We start from the raw sequence: 20,016 nt of genomic DNA, 5'->3' as shown, positions 1-20,016 counted from the left end.
AGGGACTTTAAAGGGAGGGTGAGCTGTTGCCACATTCTGAAGTCCAGGGAGAGCAGTTTTTCCTGGAGAGGTCGATGGCAAACCAAGAAGAGAGTGTGTGTCTGTGTGTGTGTATCCATGTGTATGTCCATGCGTGTGTCTGTGTACATTTGTGTGTGTCTGTGTGTGTTGATGTGTGTGTATGTGTCCATGTGTGTTTGTGTGTGTCTGTGAGTATGTCCGTGTGTGTGTCTGTGTGTAGGGAGTGCAGGGGAGTTGGTCAGGAAAGGATGTTTTACAGGGAACTATGGAAGGCCTAGGAGGGAGGAGAGGCTGTCTAGGGAAGGCTGGGAAGAGTTGGACACGAGAGGTGGAAAGGTGTTTGTAGGGATCAGCAAGGGGATGGATTCTTTCCATTTCATGGAGCTCCAGGTCAGTGAGCCTTTCCAGCCCCAAGTAACAGATTCAGCCTCCACTCCCCAAATCCTGGCCTCACATGCGGGGCAGTTTCCCAGGGCTTCCCCATGGCCCGTGCCTGGCTGATTAATTAATCCAGCTCTAGATTAACGTGCTCCACCCTCTGGGACCCTGTGGCACCCGCCTGCATGCCACACTAAGCCTTCCCATCCCTATTGCTGCTTGGGCCCTCACCAGGCGGAGAGTGCAGGTGTCCATGCCTCTGAAATGGCAGCATAGGCTTCCTTGCTGGCAAGAAGGGTCAGCCTGACAAAAGCTAGTGTTTGGCAGAGCCATTTAGTTCAGTGTAGTCTTGGGAAGTCCTCTTAACTTACCTCTGGATCTTGGGACATGAGTTCTGTGGCAGCTGATGACCTACTCATCTCTTGGCTCTGCCAGGTCAGGCTCACAGAAGTACTAGACAGCAGAGAGATTTCCTGTCACACTAGTAGAAGGCTATTCCCTGTGATTCTGGTGGGCAGCTGGATTGGAGGGCACCAAGGAGCCACAGACACATATAGGTGAGGAAGGCTCTCACTGCTGCTGGTCCCAGGGCTGAAGAGTTTTGCCACAGGCCTGGCCATGTATGCCCAGCCTAGATGGGCAAGTGGGCTGGGGGTTCATGGCCATCTCTCTCCTTGTCCAGTGGATGGGCTCCATCCCCCTAACACAGGGATGATGACCTTGAAGCAGGAAGGAAGAAGCTGAGGCTGAGCTCCTCAGATCAGGCTCCTGAAATCTATCAGGGAGGCAGAGGAAAGTCTTGCTGGGTTCAGAGAGCTCTGCTTCCAGTGTCCTCCCCAGGAGGTCTCTCATGGTGGGCCTATCTGTCTGGGCCTGAGCCTGGGTGGGGCTGGGAAAGGGTGTGGTCAAGGCTCCTCACCGTCTAGAGGAGGCTGGATAGAAATAGCTGTGCCCATCTGGGCTATGAGTCACTGAGGGGTGTTTTAGCTGTTTCTTGGAGAGGTTCTATTTTAGGTGAGTGCCTGTGACAGCCTGGGTGACGGAGGCTGGGTAAGGGAAGGTTCTGGTGGTGAGTTGCAGGAGTGTTAGCACATGCCCTTATTCAACCCTTTCCAGAACCTAAAGGAGCGTCACTCTGAAGTCCCAGGATAAGGAGCTTTACCTCCCAGATCCCTCTTCTCAGAAAGTCCCAGGGCATGCTGTAGCCTGCAGGTGCATGATAGCAATGGAGCCTTGGGTGTGCAATGGGCACCTGCTGCAGGAACTGAGTCTCTGGCTGCTGCCCTGGGCCAGGGCCTGGGCCTCCCCTTAGGAGGCTCCAAGGGTCCCTCTGAGGGGGAACAGAAACAGCTTGCCCCTGGGAACTCCAACTCTGGTGGCAGTGAGCCCTCCTAGCCAAGAGTGACCTTTCTAAAGGGGTCTTTGGTCTGAGTCCTAGGGACACAAATTGCTTCCTCTGAGGCTTTCTCTCTCCAAATGTAGACAAAGCTTCCTTGGGTCTCCAAAAACATCTAGATGAGTTGACAGTTCCCAGCTGGAGGGGATGACTTCTTACCTACCGCAGTGCTTTGGCATCTCTGTTCTTGGGATTTCTGGAACCCGTCTTTGAGGATTCTGGCAGTGTTTTGCAGAGGGGACTTCTAGACACATGACTTGACCTGCACGAGGCTGCTGGCCTTTGGAAGAGGCAGGAATGCAGAAAGTACCAGGCTCCAGCCTGCGGCTCAGGAGCTGGGCCAGGCTGGCAGTGCTGGTTTTACCCACAGCACTACTTCCTAGCTGGTTAACCACAAAAGCATGTGGTTAAATTATATCAGACCTTGATTTCTCTACTGTGAAGACAAAATGAAAGGTTGCCTATGGACACACCCTGTGTGGTGCTGGGCACAGGAGAGTGCTTGCCGGAGTGCAGCCTTCTCCCCTCCTTGCTTACTGCTCTTGGGCTACAGGGCAAGAAGCCACACCCAGACTTCACAGCTGGCAAGTCAGCTAAAGCAGCAGCTGTTCAGCCCTGTGGACACCTCAAAGTGGAGAGCAGGACTGAAGGCACTCCTGAGGATGGATAGAAGGGTCCTTCTGCCTCAGGAACTGGATTGTACCTTTCCCTGGTGACTGGGCCACCATGGTGCTTTCAAAGGCTCTGGCTACAAGCCTAGATGGAGCAACGTTGGCCTCCGGCCTCAGGTCTGGTTAAAAAGGAGATGCCTCCTCATTGGGGCACTGAATCTCCAATCTCATATGACTTTGGCCTGTGGGAACCTTGCCCCCTAGTAATAGGTTGTTGCGATTAATCCCACAACAGGCTTCTCTGGAATGAGCCCTGCTCTGTACCACATACTGAGCACAGTCCTGAGAACACCTCAGGAGCTTCTCAGCTGAGTGGGGAGATGGGAAACTACCCAGAGAAACATGTTAGTAGATACTTTGGGAGAGAATGAGCACCGTGACAAAAACAAATATTGGGTGATTAGCTACAGGGTGCTTGGGAGGGGTATGTTAGATTGTGTGGCCAGAGAGGGCCCTGATGGGGAGATCTGAGACCTGTATAGCTACCCACCCCAGTGGCAGAGAAAATTGTGAAGGCAGAGGCCCTGGCTACAGAAGTGAGCTCAGAGGACTAAGAGGCAGAACAGGAAGCCCACTATATTTGGGGTGAGACTGCTAAGGGGGGGTGGGAGGGAAGGAGGCCAGAGAGAGGGATGGGCTGGGGTGGGCCATAGGGCCTCGTGGGCCATGGTGAGTTCCCATGGCGTGCATGATAGGACTCCTCTAAGGGATTTGAGCCTGTTAGTGATTTGCTCTGATTTGTATCTAGATTTTTTGGAGGAAAAAAATATTATTGGCTCATGTAACTGGAAGTCTAAGGGTAGACTTAAGGCATAGCTGAATCCAGGAAATTAAACAAAATCATTGGCTCTGCTCCTTTCTCCTTACTTTGGCTCCACTTCTGACTCTATTGACATCATCCTTAGCATCTCTCTGCATGCTGGGAAAGAAGGCTATTGACCACTCCATAGCTACATTCTCCCTGAGTAATCCCAAGGGAAAAAAGACCCTCTGACCCTCTTTCTCCTGTTGTTCATTTACTAAGTAACACAGAAGGGCTCTGATCAGCCCTGTTTGCAAGGTCACTTGTCAAGCCCTGCACCCCTTGCTGAAACCAGTGATTGGCCCAACCCGAGTCTTCCACTCACTTTACTCAGGGAGGTATTGATGCAGAGAGGAAACTACGCATCCATCACAGGAATAGCAGCACATGCTTATTTGTTCTAGAGGCACAGATTATCCCATTTTCTTAAAAAATGTGTCTTGCTTAAGGGGAAAAAAAAGGCCTTTTCATTCTACTTACATCATCACTTATGTGGCATTACTTTGCTCTCCAGATTGTTCACATCCATCTCGTGTCCTCAGCTAGGCTCCAAGCTCCTCCAGGACAGAGTTCATGGTTTCTTTTTATTTTCTATACCTTGTTCTCCCTCCTGTTACTCTTCATTTATTTATTCATTCTGAAAGTTTTTAATGAACATCTATTGTACACCAGGCACTATACTAAGGTTTTTTTTCCTCCTGGTTTATGTTTTAAAAGATCAAGCTGGCTGCTGTGTGGAAGTGGCCCAAAGGGGGCAGCAGGGGAAGGAGAGTGACCACTTGGAGGCCTTGAGGACCATGGGTGCGGGGGAGTTCGTGGGGTAGAACAATGTACACAGATCAGAGGTATAGCCGGTAGGTAGGCAGTAAGGAGGACACTTGAGCAGGAGGGTCTGGCAGGCAGTGGATTGATGATTGCGGGGTAGGGAGTGTGTGACTGCCCCTGTTCTGCTCCAGGCACCTGACAGCTCCCAGAGGTCAGGGCAGTGCCATCGTCCCTTCAGCTCTGTCCCTTGGCAGCCCAGAAACACCTAAGCAGGCCTTGCCGCTCCTGTCTATGCTTGGAGCTGGCCCTGGCTGCTGTGGGGCCTGAAGTGACCTGAGCTATGGGTACCACCAGTCCTGACTACCCTGATAACCATGATACTTCCTCCTCAGGTGAAGGAATGGCTCTGTCTGAACTGCCAGATGCAGAGGGCTCTGGGGATGGACATGACCACTGCGCCTCGCTCCAAGAGCCAGCAGCAGCTGCACTCCCCAGCCCTGTCTCCTGCCCAGTCCCCAGCCAAACAGCCCCTGGGGAAGCCGGAGCAAGAGAGATCACAGGGCCCAGGGGGACCACAGCCTGGCCCCCGCCAGGCCGAGACAGCCAGGGCCACCTCAGTGCCGGGGCCTGCCCAAGCAGCTGCCCCTTCGGAGGTGGGGAGGGCGTCTCCTCAACCCTCTCTCCCCATCAAGCCTTCCACAGTGGAGCCCAGGCCACCTGCAGGAGAGGGCCTGGCCAAAAGTGCCACCACAGTGCCCCCTGGGCCTGGTGCTGCTGAGCAGACCCAGGAGGGCCTTACTGGGAAGCTCTTTGGCCTTGGTGCGTCACTGCTGACCCAGGCAAGTACCCTCATGTCTGTACAACCCGAGGCTGAGCCCCAGGGCCAGGCCGCCCCCAGCAAAGGACCACCCAAGATCGTCTTCAGTGATGCCAGCAAGGAGGCTGGTCCGAGACCCCCAGGCTCAGGGCCTGGGCCACTACCTGGAGCCAAAACTGAGCCTGGAGCTCGAACAGGTCCCGGACCAGGGCCTGGAGCCCTGGCAAGAACTGGGGGGACAACTAGTCCAAAGCATGGCAGAACAGAACACCAGGCAGCAACCAGGGCTACTGCCAAGCCAAAGACCATGCCGAAGGAAAAGGCCACCTGCCCGCTGTGCCAAGCTGAGCTCAACGTGGGCGGCAAGGGCCCAGCCAACTATAACACCTGTACCACCTGCAAGCTCCAGGTGTGCAACCTGTGTGGCTTCAACCCGACGCCCCACCTGGTAGAGGTAAGAAGCTGCATCAAGCGTGTTCCCTTGGGCCTTGGTGAAAGCCCAAGACCTGGAGGCATGGGAGCCAGAGAGAGCTGCAGAGAGTTGGGTCTTCAGCAGTCGCAGGGCTGCCTCTATGCAGCTAAGAGGGGCTATGCTCCTTCTGTCCCTGCCCGAGGCTTGTTGTTCCATTCAGAAAACTAACTGGCACAGCTTGCTTCTAATGTTGCCTGCCGCCTCTTACCAGCTACCCGGTGCCCTGAGGCCTGGCTCAGAAGTAGCCAAGTTTGGGAGGCCCTGAACTGGCTGCCCCATTCCCAGCCACTAGCCTGGCCTGATGAAAGATGCTAATCTCCCCTGCTCAGGTAGGAAGAACATGGGGTCTCCTCCTGCCCTCGGTCTGTGACCCATACAGCGGTTTGAAGGGTTACCTCCAGCCCAGCCAGGGGGTAACCTCCCTCCATCCCCTCTTTTGAGGTCATGGATGTTGATGCCCACTTGTCAAAGCCATAGTCTTTGAGCCACATATTTTCCTTTGGCTGGGCCTGGTTCTCCCTGGGGCTGCTTGTGGGGATGCTCAGAGATGTTCTTCTTACCCATTGGGAAATTTGAGGGAGTTGTTAGGGTTGGGGCCTGTTTCCCTGCAGTCCTTTGTCCCGGGAAGGGTTCTGGGCACTATGGAGAGCTGGATGGAAAAGAATACGAGGCCTAGTGTTCTCTCAAAGCTTAGAGCCGAGCTTGGCAGGCTCAGAAGTTGCAGAGGTCCTGGGCAGAGCTGGATGAGCCTGGGCCTGGAGGCTGCTTGTGCTCCTCCCCTTACTCATTCTGCCTTGCCCAGGGCCATCCATGTGAACCTTACCTTGGCTGCCTTGGGCATAACTGGTGTGTCCCATTCTATAGAGTGCTGTTAGGGTCAAGATGAGTGATTGGATCATCTTGACAGATGGATGCATGCATCCCCAGCTGTGTCACATCAGGAGATAGTCAAGCCAAAGCCCTTCCTCCTGTACATGGGCAGCCACTTGAGCCCTTGGGTCTCCTAGGCTGAGCCATGAATGATCTGTAGTGGGGCAGGGGAGCTTCTGACAGCTTGTTCTGACTTGTCTTGGGTCAGGCTTCCATTGGAGCAGCCCATTGTGATAAGGAAGACTGCTTTGGCTATCATAGGCCATATTTTCCAACATGCATAAAGAGGCAGCTCTAATGAAGAAAAGTGATAGTGTCCCATGATGCCCATGTGGCCCTCCATGCCCCATACTGCCACTTCTCAAGCCCTAGATCCAGTGGCTCACTGGAGGACAGCTGGCCTGGCTGACTAGGGTGGGGAGGGGATACCAAGGGGCCACCACAGAGCCAGAGAAGCTCCAGTCCAGAGACTGCCAGCCACACACTCACTGCCATTGAGTGGGACACCCTGATGCTAAGGGACTGTGAGCCCTGTTGGACTGCTAAGCTAGCCCAGACTAGGGGACTCTTATCCCTGAGATACCTCCTGGCCCACATTTCATTCAGCAGGACACACACAGAGGGAAGGGGAAAACTGTCTGACCAGGAGTGTAAATGCTCCTGACAGCTCCTTTCAGCAGCCCCTGGGCCAGGCCAGGGGAACTGCTGATTCTGCTCAAACATGTGCCAGTCACATGCCGACTCTGGTTGGGCATTTGGATTCTGATCCAAGCCTCTCATGAGTTGCTTGGTTGTCACCTTCCTGGACTCTGGGACTTCTGCTTCTTGATAGCCAACATCACCTCCTGCCCCAGCTTATTTTTTTCAGAGAAAATTTCAGAGGGAAAAAGGATCTAGTTTTCCTGCTTCCTTCATTGTATGCTCTGGACTCCCTGTCTAGAAAGAAGCTAAAGGTTTTACAGCTCTGAGATGTTGATGAAAATCTCTTATCTCTCTGAAATTTCCTCTGAAAAAAATAACCATAGTGCTATTTAGTGAGTCATTTCATAATTAAGAGTTGTTGATTCCAATTTTTTTTTACCTATTTATCTTTTTGAAGGATAATAGTACCCTCTGGCTTAATTTTTAATTGGCTTTCGGTTAAAAATAGAGTTTGTGAAGAAATTAGTGGAATTGGAAATGTTATAGTAACAGCACCAGTTTCTGATCTTATTATAATTGCCAAAATACCAGCCATACCCTTGAGAAGTTGGGCCTCCCTGGGCAAAGGGCCTGGCATCTGTGATATGTGGGGCTGGGCTTATTTGAGGCAGGGGCTACAGTGGGGGTACCAGATGAGAGGCTGGCATCTGCCTCTGGGGGTGGTGATCTCAGGGAGTCCTGTCTCCTCCATGTGGAATGGAGATGATAGCACTCCCTCTTAGGTTTCTGGGAGAACTAGCAGAGATGCCATACTTCAGATACTTATGCAAGGTCCAACACACAGCCAGGAGATTGGAACCGGAATGTCCTAATAGAGTTTCCATAGGGGAGAAAGAGTCCCCACTAGCCCCCAACTACCTGGGTGTGAATCAACCCAGTGGCCAGCGCAGGATGAGGGATGCCCCATAAGGAATGGACACATTTGGTACTAGAGCATGAGGAGAGCACAGCCCTGCCAGAAAGGCACATGTTCGGGATATCAGGGAGGATTCTTCTTATCAGAGAAGAGGCCCAGAAAGGAGAAGCTTAAGCATGTCCAGGGACAGGGAGGGACAGGGTTGCAGCATCCGGAGAACAGTAGCACCAATGATGGTCATGCCTGTAGTCTGGTGTCCTGAGCCTAGAGCTCTTTATGTCTAAGCATCTTTTCTCTGGATTTCTCATCTACTGCCCCTTGGCTGGCAGTAAGGCTGGGGATGGGGATATGTTGGGCCCAGCAGCCAGCCATGGGGTGTTGATTAGGCCCATGTCACTGTAATCAAACCAACACAGGCCAGCTCCACATACATAGATTGTGTTCTGCAGGTTGTTCAGATGATGGGAGGCAGTGCAAGGAGGATGCCTAATGTCCATTTCAGCCTCACCAGGCAACCATGGCCTTGAGGCACAGCAGCCAGTGGTCCTGGAAGGCAGCAGGGCTCTTCTGCCTGTGGAATACTCCACCAACTCTCTGACAACTCGTTTCCTCTTCTTCACTCTGACCCCACCTCCCACCATTAGATGGTGATTGCTGTGGGGTATTCCTACCTTCCTGCCCCCAGAGGGAGACAAGGCAGAAATGGCCATCAAGCCTTTTGCGGTCCATTCCCAGGCTCCAGATCATCTGCCCACTTGGCAAGGGGGACAGACAGAGGGGAAGCAGGCAGCAGCTCCCTGAAGGCTGGGGCTGGCTGGGGCTGGGATGGAAGAGTATAAGAGACAGTGTGCAAGTGAATGAATGAATGAGGGAATGAACACAAATGGGGAGAGTGAATGAATGAATGAGTGGAATAATGGAATGAATGAGCAGGGGTGGGGGAGGCAGGCATGCTGTGGGGGGCAGAGATGATTGCTGAGAGAATAAAGAAATTGAGACCTGTATTCCATCCCCCAGGCATAGAGCCTTCCTGTGGCTTGCATCCTACCCCATCCCCATTCCCCAGAAGACTTAGGTCTGGGGCCAGCTCTCCTCAGGCTCCCTCACCTACAGGCTCCAGTGCTCTGTACTCTTCTCCCCCCCAGCCTCCCGAGAGCTGGGGAAGGGCCTCCAGCAGCCAGGTCAGCTATTTATTTTTAGCCATTACCTCACATGCCTCCCCACCGCCTGCCTTCCCTCCCTTCCTGGTTGACTGCTATAACAGAGCCAGGAGCAAGAGGACCAACTGGGCAGCCCCTTCTGCAGCCTGGCTGCCTCCATGAATAGCGTGGGAAGGAACAAAAGCCTGGGGAGTGTGTGACCATAAGTGACATGCTCTGCTGAGGGCTGGGCCTCTGGGCTTAGGTGAGCAGGCTGCTGCGTGGGCTGGCTCTGAGCCTCTGGCATGAGGTCTGTCACCTCCATTCAGACTATCCTTCCAAGGTGCCCTTGCTTCAATGGGGACTGTTGCTTCTTGGGTGGGGTCTGCAGGCCAGAGGTAGGGCTCAGAGGTTTGTGAAGCCACCAGGGTGAGCCAGGGCAGATGACCTAAACTTGAAAAGTCTAACCTGGAGTGGCTGCATTCAGGGACCCAAAGTAGAGTCAGGACAATGTTGCCATAGACCAGCCCCCAATCTAGGCCCAGACCTTAATACCCAGACCCTGTGGGTGGTGATCTTGCTGATCCTGGGGCTTTTCTCATTTCTAGAATTTCTTGGCCTCTGCATACACCCTTCTTACCTTGCCAGGGTCTCTTTGTCATCTCACACTCCTCTTTGATATGGAGGGATTTCCACAATGACCCCAGCTGACATTGGGGGCATGTGGGCAGGATTTCAGGCTCAAGCTCTGTGCTCTTCCATGCCCTGTCTTTCTCAGGGCCTGGGATCAGCCTGTCTAGCATTCTCCCCAGACACCTCTAGGGATGACCAAGACAAGTGAGCCCAAGACTCAGCAAGTAGCCAGCACCCATTGCTTCCTAGCAGTTTGTGTCAGGGAGATGTAGAGGATCAGATAAGGTCCATGGGGGTTAATAATGGTGCTAGGGCCAGGCCCCGCAGGGAACAGTAGATGAGTACATGTACAACTTCTGAAGGGTCACCCTCCATAGTTGGGCCGCTCTGCTCAGGACCTATGCATGAAATTGGGCCTTGGGGCAGAGTCAGAACTCCAATATCAGGGAGCAATCTCAAGGCCCTGAGTAACAAGCCCATGGAGCAGGCCTATCCCTCAACATACACCAGGAGCCTGCCACCTGCTGGCATGGCCTCTACTGGAGCCCAGGGCAGGGATGTAATATGTGGCCTGTAGGCAGGAAACCAGGGCAGAATCATTGATGCCATGGTGGCCTGAGGATGCCAAGCTGAGGGCAGGCACCCTGGGGGTACCATGCTTCCAAGGGTCTGCCAGGCGGGCTAGGGTCTGACATAGGCTCAGGGCAGTGTGCCATGGAAGGGTGTCAAGGCCGTCAGCCCACTTTGAGGCGGCAAGGGCCAAGGGCCACCTCCCTGCCCTGTCTCCTGGCTCTGTGATTCTATGGTTCTGAGTCTTGTAGTTCTCCTAATGGCCCAGCCTAATAGCCAAGCTGCTGGTGGGAGCCTGGGAGGAGGAGCAGCAGCGGGAAAGTCAGAGCATGTCTCTGCCCCCTTCCTCTGGGGTAAGAGCAGACATGGGTCTGTGGTTACCCTCTTTCCTACCTCATGCCCTGTGGGCCAAGGTAGGACATCCAGTCTTGCCAAGGAGGAGCCCTGACTCTGGAGAAGTTCCTGGGAGACCTGCCCCTATTAGTCTCTGACCTGCTGCAGGAATCACCCCCTCAGGGCCTGGGATGCTCAGACTTTATCCCTGTGCAGACAGCTAGAGCTGGGGGAATCAGACTTGGTTTCTGGTGTCTAGGAACTTTACCACTGATATCCATGTCACACTGGATGACCAGTTTGGGGCTGTGGGCTCCAGGAACGCTACATGCCATCCGCCCTTATGTCTGTCTTTGTCATAGCTGTGTCTCCAGCCCCCAGCATTGAGCCTGACATAGGGGATGACCCAAAGAGTGGTGGACTAATGGCTGAGGGTTTGACCCCCACCCAGTTTGGAGGAAGCAGGAACCCTGGCCTAAGTGTGGACACACACGACCCCCATCAGAGGAATAGCCCAGAACCCGGGGGCAGGAGGAGGCTTCCACTTGAGGGTCTTTGCTGGCCATGGACAAGGAGACCTAGGCTGGAGGGTGTGGGCAAAGGGAACTGTTTGGCCCCATCCTTCCAGCAGGGATTTTCCCAGAACAGCCTCCCCTGGCCCCAGGAGTCTGTAGCCTCCCAGCACAGTCCTTACTTGGGAAAGATGTGAAGAAGGATATATCTGAGGCCTGAGAGCTAGGAATCCAGGAAGGTCAGTGTCCCTTGGACATGCTTCCTGTCTGAGGCTACTCTTGGTTTGTAGGGGCTCTAGACTGCTGGACTCCACCCCAGGTCCCCCTCTTCTCCAGACTCATTTACTACCTGTAGCCTCCCCTCCCCCACAGGTCTCCTTTTCTGGCTAGGTGGAAAAGCTCTCCATAGGGTAAGGAAGGGACCCTTCTTTGTGGTTTCTCATTTGAATTCTGAAGGTTGGGGAGGTCTGTTGTTTGGGGGCAACAAATCTACCAGTTTTTTTCTCCTTGTGCCTTTGGTGTCATACTTGGGAAGACTTTCTCCCGCTTCTGATTACAGAAGTAGTCATGGAAATATTCTTTGAGTACTCAGTGTTTTTGTGATTTTCATCATCTCCTCGCTCTTCCATTTCCTTACAGAAAACCGAGTGGCTCTGTCTGAACTGCCAAACTAAGCGGCTGCTAGAGGGCAGCCTGGGAGAGCCGACCCCTCTGCCGCTGCCCACCTCTCAACAGCCCCCCACTGGGGCCCCTCTCCGTGTGGCTGGAACCGCCCCTCTGAAGCAGAAAGGGCCACAGGGGCTGGGCCAGCCATCAGGCCCCCTGCCTGCCAAGGCCAGTCCCCTGCCCGCCAAGGCCAGCCCCCAGGCCAAACCCCTCAAGGCTGCGGAACCCAGCAGGGCTGTGAGCAGTGCCCAGGAAAAGAAGACCGGAATCCCAGCTAAACCCGAGCCTGGGCCGAAGCCACCTCCAGAGACTACCCTACCCCCTGGGACTCCCAAAGGAAAGACAGGGGCTCGGAGGACTGAACCTGCCACCCCTGTTGTCAAAAGTGTTCCAGAAGCTCCTAAGGGTGGGGAGTCAGAGGTCAGTCCCACTCACTTCCCGGGGACCCTAGTTCTCAGGTGGGGTGGTGTAGGGCAGGCCTTGGTTCTCTGGGACGTAGGCCTGGGGCAGGCCCCTTGGGGCTGCAGAGGAGATAAAGGATGCCTGAATGAGGCCCTGTGGGCCTGGAACCTGTGAGTTCTAGGCTGGTCCTGTGTCTGGCACGTAGTTGAATGCTTTGGTGGGTTTTGCTACCGTTAGATCTAATAAAGTTTTTTCTTGAGAAGCTAGGGCTTCTTGAGGTTTCTAAGGCCAGAGAAATGGAAATGGTGGGCCATGATCCCCGGAAGTAGAGGGCCCCTTCTTCAGGGCCCTGGGATTGACAGAGGGCTGAGCTTCCCCAGTGAGCTATCTGCCACAGGGAGTCAAGTGTCTGCTTCTCACCCTACTACAGGAGCTGGCGGGAAAGTCTTACTCTCAGGACCTGTCTCGGAGCCCACAGAGCCTCAGTGACACAGGCTATTCCTCAGATGGCATCTCTAGCTCCCAGAGCGAGATCACGGGTGTCGTACAGCAGGAGGTGGAGCAGCTGGACAGCGCAGGGGTGACAGGGCCTCGCCCACCCAGCCCCTCTGAGCTCCACAAGGTGGGGAGTAGCATGCGGCCTTCACTGGAGGCCCAGGGCCCAGCCCCTAGGGGTGAGCAGAGCAAGCCACCCAGGAGCAGTGGTGAGGAGCTGAAGCGGAGGCCCCACTCCTTGTCCATCATGCCTGAGGCCTATGACTCCGATGAAGAGCTGGAGGATATCCTGGAGGAAGAGGAAGACTCTGTGGAGTGGGGGCACCAGAGGGAGCAGCAAGACACAGCCGAGTCCTCAGACGACTTTGGCAGTCAGCTTAGACATGACTACGTGGAGGACAGCAGTGAGGGTGGCCTGTCTCCTCTCCCACCCCAGCCCCCAGCCCGGGCAGCAGAACTGACTGATGAGGAGTTCATGCGACGGCAGATTCTGGAGATGAGCGCTGAGGAAGACAACCTGGAAGAGGATGATGCCACCACCTCTGGGCCCAGCCTGGCCAAACATGGTACCCAGAAGGGCGGCCCCAGGCCCCGGCCTGAGCCCAGCCAAGACCCAGCAGCTCCACCTAAGAGACGTCTGCCACACAATGCCACCACTGGCTATGAGGAGCTGCTCTCTGAAGGGGGCCCAGATGAGGCCAGTGATGGCACTGGGGCCCTGCAGGGGGGGCTCCGCCGCTTCAAGACCATTGAGCTCAATAGCACGGGCAGCTATGGCCATGAGCTGGACATGGGCCAAGGCCCTGACACCAGCCTGGAGCGGGAGCCTGAGCTGGAGATGGAGAGCCTGACGGGCTCACCCGAGGACCGCTCCCGTGGGGAGCATTCCTCCACGCTGCCGGCCTCCACGCCCAGCTACACGTCCGGGACCTCTCCCACCTCCCTGTCCTCACTGGAGGAGGACAGCGACAGCAGCCCCAGCCGCCGGCAGCGGCTGGAAGAAGCAAAGCAGCAGCGCAAGGCCCGGCACCGCTCGCATGGGCCCCTGCTGCCCACCATTGAGGACTCCTCAGAGGAGGAGGAGCTGCGGGAAGAGGAGGAGCTACTGCGGGAGCAGGAGAAGATGCGGGAGGTGGAGCAGCAGCGCATCCGCAGCACTGCCCGCAAGACTCGGCGAGACAAGGAGGAACTGCGGGCCCAGAGGCGGCGTGAGCGCTCCAAGACCCCCCCGAGCAACCTGTCACCCATTGAGGATGCCTCCCCAACTGAGGAGCTGAGGCAGGCGGCTGAGATGGAGGAGCTCCACCGCTCATCCTGCTCCGAGTACTCGCCCTCCCCTTCCCTCGACTCAGAGGCTGAAGCCCTGGACGGTGGCCCCACCCGACTCTACAAGTCGGGCAGTGAGTACAACCTGCCCACCTTCATGTCCCTCTACTCGCCAACGGAGACACCTTCAGGCAGCTCTGCCACTCCCAGCTCTGGCCGGCCCCTCAAGAGCGCAGAAGAGGCCTACGAGGAGATGATGCGCAAGGCCGAGCTGCTCCAGCGGCAACAGGGTCAGGGGGCAGGTGGCCCCTCTCAGCCCACTGGCCCGCGGAGCCAGGGCACCATTGAGTACCAGGATACCCCTGACCAGGACTATGGCCGGCCTGCGCAGCCTGTCTCTGAGGGCACACCGGCCAGCCTGGGAGCAGCGGTATATGAGGAAATCCTTCAGACGTCACAGAGCATTGCTCGCATGCGGCAGGCCTCCTCCCGGGACCTGGCCTTTGCAGAGGATAAGAAGAAGGAGAAGCAGTTTCTGAATGCTGACACTGTGTACATGGACCCAATGAAGCAAAATGGTGGCCCACTCACCCCTGGTACCAGTCCCACCCAGCTTGCTGCCCCTGTTTCCTTTTCCACCTCCTCCTCCTCAGACAGCAGTGGTGGCCGAGTCATTCCCGATGTTCGCGTTACTCAGCATTTTGCAAAGGAGCCTCAGGACCCCCTCAAGCTTCACAGCTCTCCTGTCTCCCCCAGCTCTGCCTCCAAGGAGGTAGGCATATCCTTCTCCCAGGGCCCTGGCGCCCCAGCCACCACAGCTGTGGCTCCTTGTCTGGCCAGCCTGTCACGAGGTTATATGACCCCGACCTCCCCGGCAGGCTCTGAGTGCAGCCCTTCACCATCCTCTGTAGGCTACAGCTATGGACAGAGCCCCGCCACTGCTAACTATGGCTCCCAGACTGAAGAGCTACCCCAGGCCCTCAGTGGCCCCCCTGTCAGTGGACGTGCTGCCAGAGACAAGCCCCTGAGTGTTAGTGATGGTGAGAGCGGCCCCCACATGGCTTCCCGGGGCTATTCCTACTTCGCAGGCTCCAGCCCACCCCTCTCTCCATCTTCTCCCTCAGAGAGTCCTACATTCTCCCCTGGAAAACTGGGCCCAAGAGCCACAGCTGAGTTCTCTACACAGACGCCAAGCCCGACCTCTGCCTCGGAAGTGCCTCGGAGCCCTGGTGCCCCGAGTCCAGCACCCATGGTGGCTCAGGGCACGCAAACGCCACACCGACCCGGCACCCCTCGCCTGGTATGGCAACAGTCCTCTCAGGAGGCCCCTTTCATGGTCATCACTCTGGCATCAGATGCCTCCAGCCAGACCAGGATGGTACATGCCAGCGCCTCCACCTCCCCAGTGTGTTCACCCACGGACATCCAGCCAACCACCCACAGCTATAGCCAGACAACACCTCCGAGTGTGTCCCAGCTGCCCCCAGAGCCACCTGGGCCACCTGGCTTCCCACGGGCACCCAGTGCCAGTGCGGATGGGCCCTTGGCAGTATATGGCTGGGGCACCCTCCCTGCTGAGAACATCTCCCTGTGCCGGATCTCCTCAGTCCCGGGAACATCTAGGGTGGAACCAGGCCCCAGGCCTCCAGGCAGTGCCGTGGTAGACCTTCGCACAGCTGTCAAGCCCACACCCATCATCCTTACTGACCAAGGAATGGACCTGACTTCTCTTGCTGTGGAAGCAAGGAAGTATGGCCTTGCCTTGGATCCAATCCCAGGACGGCAGTCGACTGCTGTGCAGCCTTTGGTCATCAATCTCAACGCCCAGGAGCAGACCCATGCCTTCCTCAGCACTTCCACCACCGTGAGCATCACCATGGCCTCATCTGTGCTCATGGCTCAGCAAAAGCAGCCTGTGGTCTATGGAGACCCCTTCCAGAGCCGGCTTGACTTTGGCCAGGGTGCAGGTAGCCCCGTGTGCCTGGCCCAGGTCAAGCAGGTAGAACAGGCTGTCCAGACAGCCCCGTACCGAGGTGGGCCCCGTGGAAGACCTAGGGAGGCCAAGTTTGCCAGGTATAACCTACCTAACCAGGTAGCACCTCTGGCCAGAAGGGACGTTTTAATCACTCAGATGGGCACTGCCCAGAGTGTTGGCCTCAAATCAGGTCCAGCGCCAGAACCTGGTGCTGAACCCCACCGGGCTGCCCCCACAGAGCTGCGGTCACATGCTATGCCAGGTGCCAGGAAGCCACACACAGTGGTGGTGCAGATGGGAGAGGGCACAGCAGGCACTGTGACCACACTGCTCCCAGAGGAGCCCTCAGGTGCCCTGGACCTCACTGGGATGAGGCCTGAGAGCCAAATGGCATGCTGTGACATGGTCTACAAGTTCCCCTTTGGCAGTAGCTGCACAGGTACCTTCCACCCCACCCCCAATGCACCTGAGAAGAGTGTAGCAGACATTGCCCCACCTGGCCAGAGTGGCGGCCCCTTCTACAGTCCCCGTGACCCTGAGCCTCCTGAGCCCCCTACCTACCGGGCACAGGGGGTAGTGGGACCTGGGCCCCATGAGGAACAGAGGCCCTACCCACAAGGCCTCCATGGCAGGTTATACTCCTCCATGTCTGACACCAATTTGGCTGAGGCTGGCCTCAACTACCATGCCCACAAGATGGGCCAGCTCTTCCAGGGCCCTGGACGAGACTCAGCTATGGATCTCAGCTCGCTGAAGCACTCCTACAGCCTGGGCTTTGTGGATGGACGCTACCTTGGGCAGGGCTTGCAGTATGGCTCCTACACAGACCTACGCCATCCCACAGACATTTTGACTCACCCGCTTCCCATGCGACGCTACAGTTCAGTGTCAAACATCTACTCAGACCACAGGTATGGCCCACGGGGAGATGCAGCTGGCTTCCAGGAGGCCAGCCTGGCCCAGTACAGTGCCACCACCGCCCGTGAGATCAGCCGCATGTGTGCTGCCCTCAACTCCATGGACCAGTATGGAGGGCGGCATGGCAGTGGTGGTGGTGGCCCTGACCTCATGCAGTATCAGCCTCAGCCTGGGTCTGGGCTCAGCGCCCCACAGGGTGTGGCTCCCCTCAGACCTGGCCTCCTAGGGAACCCCACCTTCCCAGAGGGCCACCCAAGTTCTGGGAACCTGGCCCAGTACAGGCCTACGGGAGGCCAGGGAACAGCAGTCAGACAGCTTCTGCCATCCACGGCCACTGTGCGTGCAGCCGATGGCATGATCTACTCAACTATCAACACTCCAATTGCTGCAACACTGCCCATAACCACCCAGCCCGCCTCTGTACTGCGGCCCATGGTGCGCCGTGGCATATACAGGCCTTATGTGTCCGCTGGAGTCACAGCCGTGCCACTCACCAGCCTGACACGCATGCCTGTGATTGCCCCCCGGATACCTCTTGGGCCCACAGGGCTGTACCGATACCCGGCACCAAGTAGATTCCCCACTGCTTCCAGTGTTCCCCCTGCTGAGGGTCCTCTCTACCTGGGGAAACCTGCTGCTGCCAAGGCCCCAGGGGCTGGGGGCCCACTAAGGCCAGAGCTACCCGCAGGGGCGGCTCGGGAAGAACCTCTCTCCACAGCCACCCCTGCTGCCGCCAAGGAGGCCGTAGCAGCCCCAGCCCCGCTGGCTGGCCAAAAGCCCCCCATAGATACTGCTTCCGGTGGCGGCAGTGGAGCCCTTGGCCGGCCGGGGCTGGAGAAGGAGGACGCCACACAGGAGGAGCGACAGCGGAAGCAGCAGGAGCAGCTGCTCCAGCTGGAGCGGGAGCGGGTGGAGTTGGAGAAGCTGCGGCAGCTGCGGCTGCAGGAGGAGCTGGAGCGCGAGCGTGTGGAGCTACAGCGACACCGGGAGGAGGAGCAGCTGCTGGTGCAGCGGGAGCTGCAGGAGCTGCAGACCATCAAGCACCACGTGCTGCAGCAGCAACAGGAGGAGCGGCAGGCCCAGTTCGCCCTGCAGCGGGAGCAGCTAGCACAGCAGCGTCTGCAGCTGGAGCAGATCCAGCAGCTGCAGCAGCAGCTGCAACAGCAGCTAGAGGAGCAGAAACAGCGGCAGAAGGCCCCCTTCCCCGTGGCCTGTGAGGCACCTGGCCGGGGGCCTCCCCCAGCTGCCACAGAGCTGGCTCAGAATGGTCAGTACTGGCCACCTCTGAGCCACACAGCCTTCATTGCTGTGGCAGGGCCAGAGGGGCCGGGGCAGCCTCGGGAGCCTGGGCTGCATCGGGGCCTCCCCAGCTCTGCCTCGGACATGTCCCTGCAGACAGAGGAGCCGTGGGAGGCCAGCCGCAGCAGCATCAAGAAGCGGCACTCTATGCCTCGCCTGCGGGATGCCTGTGAGCCAGAGTCAGGGCCTGAGCCCTGCTCGGTCAGGAGGATTGCAGACAGCAGTGTGCAGACGGACGACGAGGAGGGGGAGGGCCGCTACCTCCTGACCAGGCGGCGCCGGGTGCGGCGGAGTGCGGACTGCAGTGTGCAGACTGATGACGAGGACAGTGCTGAGTGGGAGCAGCCGGTGCGCCGCCGCCGGTCCCGTCTTTCCCGCCATTCGGACTCTGGCTCCGACAGCAAGCACGATGCTGCTGCCTCGTCATCCCCTGCGGCTGCTGCTGCCGCCGTGAGGGCCATGAGCAGCGTGGGCATCCAGACCATCAGTGACTGCTCCGTGCAGACAGAGCCTGACCAACTGCCCAGGGTCTCTCCGGCCATCCATATCACAGCCGTGACCGACCCGAAGGTGGAGATTGTCAGGTACATCTCGGCGCCAGAGAAGACTGGGCGCGGGGAGAGTCTGGCCTGCCAGACGGAACCCGAGGGGCAAGCCCAGGGTGTGGCGGGGCCGCAGCTCATGGGGCCAACCGCCATCAGCCCTTACCTGCCTGGCATCCAGATTGTCACCCCAGGACCCCTGGGCAGATTTGAAAAAAAGAAGCCGGATCCCCTGGAGATTGGATACCAGGCCCAGCTGCCCCCGGAATCCCTGTCACAGCTCGTGAGCCGCCAGCCTCCCAAGTCCCCCCAGGTCCTCTACTCACCGGTCTCACCCCTGTCCCCACACCGGCTCCTGGACACCTCCTTTGCTTCCAGTGAGAGGCTGAACAAGGCTCACGTGAGTCCCCAGAAGCACTTCACAGCTGACAGCGCTCTCCGCCAGCAGACGCTGCCTCGCCCCATGAAGACCCTGCAGCGGTCCTTGTCCGACCCTAAGCCCCTGAGCCCCACCGCCGAGGAGTCTGCCAAAGAGAGGTTCTCCCTCTACCAGCACCAGGGGGGACTGGGTAGCCAGGTATGGGCACAGGGGCTGGTCCAGGGTGGGGCAGGGGTCTCTTTCTAGCCTGGGGGCCCCCGAGGGAGGGGTTTCTTCTGGGGTGGGGGGTGGAGTCACCTTCAGCTCCAGAGGCCCAGAGGAAGGAGTTGAGGATGAGGACTGGACCTTCCTTCCTCAAGGCACACCTGGTGGAGCCGGCAGCCTGGCAAGGACATCTGGGCAAATGCACACTCACACACTGGCCCCCACAGCCACCCATCCAGACGCCACTGGAAACTTCAGCCTTTCCTCAGCACTGCCTCTTCATGGCCATATCTGGTCCAGCCCCTACAACATCCCCCCTCCCAGTCTGGGGCCCCCCATTCCAAACCTTTACTGGGGATGTTTCCTTAGAAAATCAGTAACACAGACCTGGCTGGGCCACTCCCTACTCCCAGCCCCAACCTGGCTTCCATGGCCCCACAGGAAGCCCAAGCCTCTGGGCCTAGCATTCAGGGTCCATCCTAATGGGCTGCAGTGTGCTCTTGGTCTCATCTTGTCCCCTGCCCCTCTCTGACCCTCAATAAATCTGCTTACACTCCTATCTGCTCCCCTAGTCAGGGAACCTTACAGCATAAATTTACCCTTGCCTGTGGCTTTAGTTGCCAAAGGATGCCCTGGGACTGAACGAGGTGACCTGCTATGGGCTGCCATGCAGGGGAAGATGGGAGTTGCAAAGGCCTAATGCCAAGGATTTTAAGTGCCAGGCTGAGGAGCATGGGCCTTTCTCATAGGCCTTTGTAGCCTCTGGAGGTTTTAGGCAGGTGAGATGGGCAAGATGTGTTTGTTTTTTTTCCAAAGATTTTATCTGTTTATTTGAGAGAGAGAGAGAGACACACACACACAGCATGAGTTGGGGAGAGGGGCAAAGGGTGAGGTAGAAGCAGGTTCCCCACTGAGCAGGGAGCCTGACGTGGG

The 20,016-nt window shown here is 57.2% G+C and overlaps 1 protein-coding gene across 3 annotated transcripts in view; it reads left to right on the top strand.

Moving 5' to 3' along the window:
• BSN (bassoon presynaptic cytomatrix protein) overlaps positions 1-20,016 on the top strand; it is a 96,867-nt gene that overhangs the window by 64,061 nt on the left and 12,790 nt on the right. For all 3 annotated transcript variants that reach the window (XR_012012013.1, XR_012012014.1, XM_072786165.1), the window contains exons 3-5: positions 4,426-5,304; positions 11,577-12,023; positions 12,436-19,077. Coding sequence is in view for 1 of the 3 variants with exons in the window: in XM_072786165.1 (XP_072642266.1) it covers positions 4,426-5,304; positions 11,577-12,023; positions 12,436-19,077 (7,968 nt within the window). In the remaining 2 variants the exon portion in view is untranslated. The remainder of the gene's footprint in view (positions 1-4,425; positions 5,305-11,576; positions 12,024-12,435; positions 19,078-20,016) is intronic.

This window comes from Canis lupus, chromosome 19 (assembly GCF_048164855.1).
Source record: "Canis lupus baileyi chromosome 19, mCanLup2.hap1, whole genome shotgun sequence".
Taxonomy (NCBI): Eukaryota; Metazoa; Chordata; class Mammalia; order Carnivora; family Canidae; genus Canis; species Canis lupus.
The sequence above is the reverse complement of the archived record's forward strand: the minus strand, read 5'-3'. Positions and strand labels throughout refer to the sequence as shown.